This window comes from Tupaia chinensis, unplaced genomic scaffold (assembly GCF_000334495.1).
Source record: "Tupaia chinensis unplaced genomic scaffold, TupChi_1.0 Scaffold000674_2, whole genome shotgun sequence".
NCBI classification, from domain to species: Eukaryota; Metazoa; Chordata; class Mammalia; order Scandentia; family Tupaiidae; genus Tupaia; species Tupaia belangeri.
In genome coordinates, this window is record NW_006160198.1 from 1023043 (window position 1) to 1033876 (window position 10834).

General features: G+C 36.4%; 1 protein-coding gene across 1 annotated transcript in view; it reads right to left on the bottom strand.

Annotated features, from left to right (window-relative positions):
- Positions 1–7730: 7730 nt before the first annotated feature.
- SLC4A10 (solute carrier family 4 member 10) overlaps positions 7731–10834 on the bottom strand; it is a 155193-nt gene continuing 152089 nt past the window's right edge. The window contains exon 22 of the mRNA XM_027776513.1: positions 7731–9489. Within this exon, the coding sequence (XP_027632314.1) occupies positions 9423–9489 (67 nt within the window). The 3' untranslated portion in view covers positions 7731–9422. The remainder of the gene's footprint in view (positions 9490–10834) is intronic.

Consider the following 10834-nt stretch of genomic DNA (forward strand, 5'->3'; position numbering starts at 1 on the left):
GGAACTGAGATGTGAACACATCAGCTTGCCCTGTTAAAGGATGAAAATATTTGTATCACAAATCCTAACTTGAAGGAATCCTTGCATCATCTATTTCATTTCTTTGAGCATCTTAATTAAGAGAATATTTTAACTTCCTTGGACTCATTTTTAAAAACGGAAAATAAACTAGATGTTATGTATTATTATTCCCTTTCTACATACTGTGGAATTTCCCCAGGTCATTTAATAAATGTGATTTCATTTTTTTTAAATGGTAATGAATTGTGTCTTGAATCAGATCTAAACCATACTGGCATATGGACATGTTTTTCCAGAAAAATTCTTGTTTATTTTATGAACAATCCCAGACTACCTTGTAAACATGAAAAAGAGTTCAGCTTTTGTAAAAATTTAGATACATTTTTTAAAAGTGTGTTAAATTAGGCAGTCTATAACCGTTTGGTCTAACATGATTTCTGTCACAAATACATACAGTTTTTGAGAAGTCGATTTTAAAAAATGTTTATTATCTATATAATATGTAATTTATAATTTTATTCCCAGAAATGATGATGAATCTCATATTATAAAAACAAATAATATCAGCAATATCATCTTGGAGGTTATGATGGTTCAGTAGAAGTTAAAAAAAAGTCAAGTCAAATCACTTAAGTGTCTGACCCCATTATTTTTGGTTTACATAACTATAATGATGAACATGTAGATTTAAAATGTTGCTTTTGGCCTAGCAAAGGAATGTCTAGTTATCTGAGAAAAAATTCTTTGTTTCAATTATTTGCAAAACAGTCTCATTTTTTAAAAGTTGACTTTATAAATTTAAACTTAGCATCAGACCATTTGTTAGACAAAGTTATCCCAGACAGGGTGAGCTACAGCATAAAAATCTAAAAACAGAAAAATGAAAAAAAGTCTATCAATTCAACATGAGACTGGTGAGTCATGCATAGGAATGGATGGAGAATTGTGAAATCCAGCTCTATGCTTTCAGAAGATGCCATTGAGTAGATTCACCTTAATTAAACCTCAAATCCCACTCATCCATCGAAACCATGAACCAGCTTTCAAACATACCACGTGCTTGTCAAAATTCTATTTCTTAATATAGTTCAATCATTGTGAGTAACTGGACCAATCTTTGCAGAGTTTTAAATCAAGGAACCATAGTAATATGTGTTTCTTTCATGTACAGCACTAACAATCATAAAAATGAATTAGATAGAATATTTTTTACTTATTTGAAATCAGATATTGTACAATGTAAGTTATTATACATCAGATATTGTATAATACTTGCATAACATCTAAATAGTATGAATTCATTGTCTTTTAGTTTCTAAATATGTTAAATATTTTCTCTGAAGCACAGAGGTGATAAAAATCCCATATAAACATTCTTATTTATAAAATATAGGTTATATATTTATGTACATACTTAAATATATAAATATAAAAAGACATTGTTAGGCAATGCAGGTTACAAATAATAATAAAGTAAATAGTCAAAGTGATTTTGATCCTCCTAGGAAAAGTTCTACATGCCAGTAAGAGCTTTAAATTAGCTTATTATCAATAGAAAAGGAAGGTAAGGAAATTGACAAATAAACTAGAAATAAATTTAATTTGGTGGCAAATTTGAAACACACAGGAGCTAACCCTACCAACTAGGATGTGTAGAGTCATCTGCCGTCAACAGTCACAGGCTCCAATGGCCTACGGATGGCTAAGACTCCTTCCATAAAGAACCTAGTAGAGTGCTGCAGGCCCAGGGGAGCATAACACCAAATGAAGGGAGAACTGGTCCATGTCTCTTCTATGGATACAGGGTTTATGATTAGAGTTTCTATCAGGACTTTTAGAACATCAATTTAAGAATTACTTTCGGACCAGCTATGCATGGTGCAGGGACTGGGGCACCACCGCACCATGTTGCTGCCATCTATTAGGCCTGGGTTTAGGTTCCAGGTAAACTGATCCTGGCTGGCTGGGAGTCGGGGGAAGGGCTGTAGTATTAGTGAGGACCTGCTCAAGGGCTTTCTCTCTTTTTTGCTTTCACTCTTACTCAAGCTCTCACTCTGTTTCATGAAGGAAATAAACTTTTTTCCATGTACTTTAGTTCTTTCATGATTTATTATTTACATTCAATCACTGTATATCTCTATAGCACACAATATGTTTTCCATGATATGCATGCAGTGCACATCTATATTTATTGCAGTTTATTCTCTAAGATATGGAATCTACCTAAATGCCCAAGAACTCATGAGTGGGTTGAAAAACTGGCACATATACACTATGAAATATTACTTAGCCATAAGGAACAAAGAAACCCTGTCATTTGATTCAAAGTGGAAACAAACTTTCAAAATATGAGCATTTTTTGAAGCCCCAAAATGATTACATACCTTCATGCTATCTTATTTTTTTTAAGTGTGATGAATTTACCTTTATTTATTTATTCATTTGTTTATTTCAATTTGACCACAGAAGGACAAAAAAGAGAAAGAGAGAGAGGAGAGAGAGAGAGAGAGAAAGTGAGAAAGCAGGCCACCAGGTCTGAGACTCAAACCAAGGTCAGCCAAGTGGGATTCCAGCGTCCTCAATCACCATGCCACCTGCTGGCCTCCTTCATGCTATCTTAAATAGCAGGCACATGGTATTTTTTAATACATCCTTCATGAGTGAGAACCACCACCATAAAGATCAATGATCAGGGCTAGCAAGTGGCATTGTGGTTAAGATACTGGATTCTCCCATGGCCAAACACAGTTCAAGTCCCAGACCTGGTGGCTTGAAAACCACAAGTAAATAGATAAATAAAATGTTTTAAAAATAAAGATCAATGATTACATGAGGCTGTATGTCATTCTGAATATTTTGTCTCCTTTCTTATTCATAGGTGGTCACTGAAACTAACAGTTCAACTTCTTGACATTTGTTGCTTTTGCTTTAAATAAATGTGAGAATGCTGCTTTATGAAACTACTATATTTGTACAATATTTAAGATTCCATTAACTCAAAATAGAAACCATACCAAATACGAGGGCCAGCAGATGGTGTGGCAGTTAAGGCACTGGACTCCCACATGGCCACCTGTGGTTCAAGTTCTGGACCCTGTGACCTGAAAAACATCCCAAGTGCTTGTGTGTGTGTGTGTGTGTGTGTGTGTGTGTGTGTGTGTGCCCAACATCCCAAGAGGAGAATAGAAGAGAAGTGATTGCACCATGATCATCCTCTCTAAGGGGTGATTTCTCACTTTCCCTCTTTCTGTCTCTTTCCAGCAAGCACACACCCTATGGGGAAAATAAACACTCACTATATCAAATACAATGGTTTTATTTTTTCCATGTGATAGGAGAACTTTGTTGTGCCAGCTTTTGGCAGTTATTTCAGCAATGTCTAAGAACCTTTCGCATACATCCTGAGTGACCCAGAGTCTGTAATCAGGGTATCCAAGGGACACAGTTGGTTGAAAATGAGAGACTAATGGGGGTTATACAGCTAACATACTATCCAATAAACAAAGCTAAGAGCATGTTGCTAGCAAGTCCAATGTTATACCTCAGAGGAATTCATCATCTTTCTGCATGTGTCTTTTCTGGGACAGTATTAACATTTAAAGCCAAGAATTAGAATTAATTTTTAAAAAGAGATAACTTGCTTACTGCTAATCAAAAAGTGTAACTTTTCTGCTTTTTATAGACTTTAAGCCTCAATAAACTCAGTTATTACTCTATAGAACCCTTCGTATGAACCACCTCTCCAAGTCTGTCAGATTTTTTAGAACACATATGTGAGTACAGTGAGAAGTGTGCCCATTCAACAACCAAAACCCTTCACTTATCTTTTAACTTTTTCTGTCCAAAGTCATGATATTTGTGACTTAGGAGCAAAAAAGAAAACGTGTTTTGTTGGGTAGGTTTGGTTTCCAATGTTAATCACAGAAAGACGGATAATGAGAAAATGTACATATTAATAAGGAGTACTACCCATCTGAGCCTGATGCTGGTTCCAGGGGCCAGAATGAACACCCTGGTAAGGAGGAAGGCAGCCCCGTTCCCCTCCCGACCCAAGTGCGGTGCACTGCAGTGGAGGGCTGACAGACTGGAGTTGGATTCTCAGCTCTACCCCTCACCAGTGGAAAACATTTAAAGAACAGTACTTAGCTTTGCTGAACTCCAGGGTCTTAATTTGAAAACCATACAAAAATACCTACCTCATGCAGCTGTCGCATTGCTGTGATGTGTTGCATTTATAAACAATGCCTGCCACTTTCTCCCTCATTTTCCCTCCCAGACATAGCAGCCTCTCCCGCCTTGGTGGCTGTGTGGATTGCAAAGGTTCTTGTGTTAGTTTTCTCTGTCCTTACCTTATGAGGGTGTGCAGTAAGTATCTGTTTTTTGTTTCCATCCTGACATGTAAGGGGACATTTTTGTGGACCTTTATTTTGGTGGAATAAACCGAAGAGCACAGACTGAGCTCTGGAGAGTTACAGAAAAGGGACCTTGTCTATAAAGGCACCATTCCTACCTCCAAAGAGCTTATAAATTCATGGAAGAAGTAAGTTGCATGGCAGATACCTTTGATTCTACACCTACCAGGAGGCAAGAGGACCTAGAAACAAAGGTAAGTCCATGCGTAAAAACGAACAAGATGGCAAGAGGTAGACAGAGGGGAGGAGTTTTCTGGACACTGGCAATTAGCTGATTTTTTGTACTACATATAAATCTTAAGACTTCATTAATGATCTTAGGCTTATTGTTAACACTGCTTTTGTTTTCAAATAGAACTGTGTGTGTGTACACATATGTGTGCCTGTGTGTGTATGTGTGTGTGTGTGTGTGTGTGTGTGTATGTATGTATGCAGGGTCTTCAAAATTTTAATGGAAATGCAGATTATGACAAAAATATGCATGAATTTCAAATTTTTTGTACCAAAATAAACTTTTCCTTTTCCTTTTTTCTTTCTTTCTTTCTTCCTTCCTTTCTTTCTTTCTTTCTTTCTTTCTTTCTTTCTTCCTTCCTTCCTTCCTCTTTCTTTCTTCTTTCTTTCTTTCTCTTTTTTCTCTTAAGAGACATTTTTGTTATAGGGTGTGTGTGCTAACCAGATACCCAGAGAGAAACAGAGAGAGAAAGTGAGAAATGACCCCCCCCCCAGGGAAAATAGTCATGCAATAATCCCTTCTTCATCATTCTTTCAGTGTTTTGGGTATGCACGTACACACACCCAGCGTGAGTTCCAAGTCACCAGGTCCAGGACTTGAACTGTAGTTGACCATGTGGGAGTCCAGTGCTTTAACTCCCTTTTCCTTTCATTTCATTTCCCCACAAACTTTTGAAGCACTCTCATATGTAAGGGAATGCTCCATGTATAAAGAAATATTCCACATAAAAGAAATGATAATAAAGCAATTATGTCTGGTGTTAACTTGTTAAGTACCCAAGGAGAGTGCTTGGGCTTGTTTGGTTTCTATCCTAACAGAAACTTATAGGCCATTCACAGAGTTTAGTTTGATCATCTGAGAGTCACTGCTGGAAGAAATGATCCTGTTCTTTCTCCACTACGTTCTCTAATGTGCTGCCAGACTAAGCCTTCCCATACTCAAACTTTTAATGGGTAAAATCTAAACGCCTACTATAAAAAATTTTTAAACATCATTCATATTGTTTCCAACTTTCTATCTTTTCTTACAACTCTTCACTAGCCTCCGAATACCCCATTATATTGGGCTGTTTGCCTATTTCCAAAGATACTATGCATTAAACACGCAAGGCTCCAATTACGTCACATATCTTTACTTTTTAATGCCATCTTTATTTTAATACAGACATGGGTTTAGGAATCTTTGCAGTTCATAGAGTACATTTCCTTCCTAATCACTGTCCTAATCCATATGCTGCCTCTGCTACAGTGATATCCTCAAACCCCGTCCTACTCAAAGTTCCACGCCTAAGTTACTCTCTGCTTTAATCTTACCCTCAATTCAGTATATATTACATTATACTGTAGTCATGTATCCACGGTGCCTTTTTTTTTCTTTTTTCTTTTTGGAGAGGTTTTTGCTATAGGGCTCTTGCCCTCACCGGAGAGACAGAGAAAGACAGACAGACAGAAAGTGAGAAATCATTCCCCAGGGGGGATGGCCACGCCATAATCCCTTCTCCTCCATTCTCCTCTCGGAATCTTGGACACGCACACACACACACACAAGAGCGGCGTGAGTTTAAGCTGCCAGGTCTGGGACTCGAACCGCCATTGACTACATGGGAGTCCAGTGATGTAGCCATTACACTAACTGCTGGTCCCTCCACCATGCCTTTAGAAGCAGAGTATAGCTCTGCTTTCAAAGTTCTAGCACAATGGTAGTGCCCATTTGAATTGAAATAATGATTTTATCAGTTAACTGCAACTTTCTGTGAAGAACACCTAAACAGGTCTCTAAAATAATTTTCTGTAATCCTTGGTTATTAGATTTCTTCAAGGTGACTGAATCATCATATTATCCAAATTCCTCTCATACAACTTTCAAATGATTATAATCTAATTTCATTTCATGTGTGAATATATAAGATATCTTGGAGCAATTTTGCAAAAATATAATAAAAGAATCAAGTAGCCAGCACCAAACAAGTTAAAGCTAAATAGAAACAGAGGTACATCAGTGCAGAGAGGAAACAGAATGAGCCACACTTCTAAGGTTCAAGAAAAAATTTTAAAAATCTAGAATTTTTGTTGAAATGGAAAGTTTGATAATCACCAGTGTAGAGCGTTTATCAGATTATGAGTTTAAACTACACCAAGGAGACATTCTGATTATATTTAGGGAAAAAGTTCCCAGTATTGTGGGCTGTTAAATAGTAACAGTTACAAAGTAAACTCCCTAGTTAGGAGAAAAACACTAGGCAGTAGGTTAGCGATCTGAGTGCAATTAACTCCACAACGCACTGCCAGAAGACCATGGAGGAACCATGCTCCTATCTGACCTTTGTCACACACGAAGGAGACAAATTTTAGGAACTGCTTTTCTTATTTGGGGTTAAAAACACAAGAGTAAGAAATTCCAATAATGGGAGAGTCAATGATGGTCTTGGAGACTTTTATTAGTCATTGGAGCAATATCATTTGTACCCAAATCACTGTTTTCTTAGCAACTGAGGAAATACATCCTTATTTTCTATTCATAAAATTCAAATTGTTTGCATACTCATAAAATGTCTGCATCACCAAGTTTTCTTAACTCCAGGATCTAAATTTAAATACTATTAGGTCGTCAGGAAAGTCATAGGTATATTTCTATGTTTTTCTAGGCAAAAATGCACCATGAATTTCCAGAAGACTCAATATATTCAAACAATCAATATGCTCTATACTGATTTACTGATTAATATGAAGGAATATAAGGAAGACAAGACACTACATCACAATCTAAAATATGCAAGGAAATTAGTTGGATAAATATTTATTTTCACATAACATTTCTTTGTGAAAAACACAATATCCTAGTCACATTTACACATTACTTAAACTTTGCAATAAATTACATTCAAGATACTTAGTAATTTTGTCCAGGAATCTGAAATTAGAAGTAAATATATAACACTACATTTTTCTTATTTTTATATAATTTGAAAATATTAGGATTAACATAAGGATAGCATTAAAATTCACACAAGAACAAAATGACTATAAAAATACTCAGAAATACAGAATTTCATTGGATATGATTGCTTATTCAAATAGGTGATCACGTGAAGCTCTTAATTCACTATGATCATTTTAAGAGAACAGTTACTGTATGAAAACACGAGGAGGCTGCTTTTGGGACTGACTGGCTAAATCGTAAAACAACGGGACTGTTTACAATATAGTATCTGTATTATAAAATACACGAAGGCAATCCATTTGGAACAGAAAGTTTTTTGCATTTTTCTTCAGCATTTATAAATACAAACTTAATTAGCTGCAAATTTTTCTTCCGATAATTTTTAGGCTCATGTTCTATTAAAAAAAATGGCTCCTTCAAGGATTATGAGAGGGATTTTTCAGGATGTATCAAAATGTTGAACCTAATAGAGGATTTATTTTTTCATTAGCTTAATTACAGGAGGAATTTTTCTCACTTTTCACTTATAAGCAGAGTATATAATACTAGTTTGTAAAAACCACAGGGCTCGGAAATATAAAATTAGACACTGAAGTATTATAAGGTTGATGGTCACTGATTACTCTTATGAACCAAAAACACTATGAGATTTAGTCTTTATTAACTTCACATTTATTTTATCTAAAATTATTTTTAGTAATGCTCAAAAATTCTGTACTTTCCTTCCTCCCTCCTATATCAGCTTAGTAAAGATGGATTACTTCATGTGGGTTGAAAACATCTATAGAACCTTCTCAAATGAAACCTGAACTTTGTATTTAAAATATTGTTTTTCCACAGCATGCACTTAATTAAAAAGTGGAAAAGATCTTTGCAGAAAAAAATACAATTAGAGACCTGCTGGCCTAGCACTAGAACACGATTAGGACTGGTGTTAGCAGTGTGTGAACATCAGTAGCGAGTGACTGTACAGGAGTGGAAGTTCACATACAACGATTTTCTACGTGGTATCCCATGAGCATGTCTATAGTAGGTTTATCGGGAAAGCATCTGTTTTCAATGGGGGAGAAATTTAACAACACATTTCTGATAAACATTTATATTGAAAATTCCACAAAACTGTTACAAAGTTATTCTAAAACATTGCATACCAGCCCCGTATTCGATCTTGTAGTCACAACTTGAATCTTAAGCAAATACTACTTGACTCTGCATTAGTGTCTGATTCTCTTTTAACAAGTAGTGAACAGGTTTCTACATGTTTTTCAAATGACTTTAAGTTTTACTTACATATAAATTTTTAAGTATTAAATGTGTCATAATAAATCAAAAAGTGCATAAATGCAATTATTTTAAAATGCTTTTAAACTAACTTTTTGATTTGGGTCTTTTGAAATAAGTCTCTAACACTAAGCTATAAAAAATAAAAAGAAGTAACACTACCTTTCAAAATTCTTCAGGATAAAATTATCAGGCAACTTCAGGTCACTAAAGTAGGAAAATACAAACTAGGTAAATATGACTTATCTCTTTAAGAAAGCTATTGCTCTCATAAAATTGACAATGAGAAGCCAGTGTTTACAAATGTCTAACTTATGGCCAGGAACACACAGATTCTTGCATCAGCTAATGTATTTGTTCACAAAGGTGTCTCATTGCTCAGAAGTTTAAATACAGAAATGAAACAAGTATTGCACTACTTACAGTATGGTGGATTTGGGATGAGAGACAGAATTTATAATACATGATCAAAGCAGTTTTATCAATAATTGTGGCACTCTTCTCATATATATGTAAAAAATAAATTGAAGATCAAGTCATAGACAAGTCTCCCTGTCAACACCTTTCCCTGAGTCAGCTTTCTTCTCTTTTCGGCTTTCAATGCTACAGGGAAAAAAAGAAGAAATGTATTACTACAATCCAGTGTGGTAGCTACTGTGATAACTCTTGCTCAGACTCAAAACCCATCAACCCCAAAGCACCACAAGAGCCCTGAGGCATTGCTCTCTCATGCTGTGAAGCATAGATAAATAGCAACAATTAAAAATCGTCTGCACTCAGGGATACAGAAACCAAGGACTACAGGAAGGGAGGGTCATTTAAAACAGACGCTTACAAAACAAAACCCAGACGTTTTTAAAAACCGTTCCAAAAGCATGCAAGATTAATACCATGGTCCTAGTTTGGGCAAATGGATCACTGATGATTGTTGAAAATGCTAGTCATGCCCCCACTTTAAGATAGCACAGACACTAGTAAATGACACAAACCAGATGTCACAGTAGGCATTTTAGCCCCTGCTGTAAGTGGCTCATCCTTCGTACTGGACTGGACCTTGCCTTTGCTGAGGTCTATGTCTTGGTCATGCAAGGCAGAAACATCTCTGGACGACGGATTACCCTGCATACTGCTTTTCAGACTCTGTGCTATCTCTTTACAGATAAACTCTCACCCTGTGTGTCAGAGAAATAGTGATTTTTACCTAACTCCTTAGAATAAACTAATTCCCAAGTGGCTTCTATTTAATCTCATCCTCTAGCAAACTTTATCAATGAACAATTTGGTAATATGACTCTCATTTTTGTCTATTTTTCAGTAACTTTCCACTGTACACATTTTCTTCTCTCATGTTGACAGTGTGCATGGAAAATTCAAATAATGCCCGAACCTGCAGTGAGCTCACAGCAAGAATGTATGTTTGCAGAGGGATGGAACTATTCACTCCTCAACTCCTTCTAGCACGGGGCAAGTCTCTCTATTTGAGGCCTGTGAGCCTCCCTGCTGCTGACACGAAGGGCAACTCACAACCGGGCTTTGAAGCCCTGAGTTGGAAGAATCCACACAATTTTACTTTTAACTTCAGCCCTAAATATAAATTTATGAACTAGTTGGTGGTGGGGATACCCTTAGTTTTATAACTCTTCTCCAAGTAATAAAGTAAACTCTTGTGCTTCTCTGGGGCCTCCTGTGCAGCTTTCTTAGTGGTCAATAACTTAAACACATTTGAAGAGTGTGTTTTTTAAATTGTTTTTCCTCCAATTCAAGCTAGAAACAGCCCTTCTCAGTTGTCACCACCACCCGGCACCATCAGGTAAGAAGTGCTGGAGCTTCTGCCATTTGTGGCACGCTGCCAGCACTGAGAGCTGGTGTGAGCGAGTGTCTACGGCGCCCGGGTTTATGCCTGCCACACTTCTCAGCACATACTACTTACAGGTCAGAGCAAAGCAAC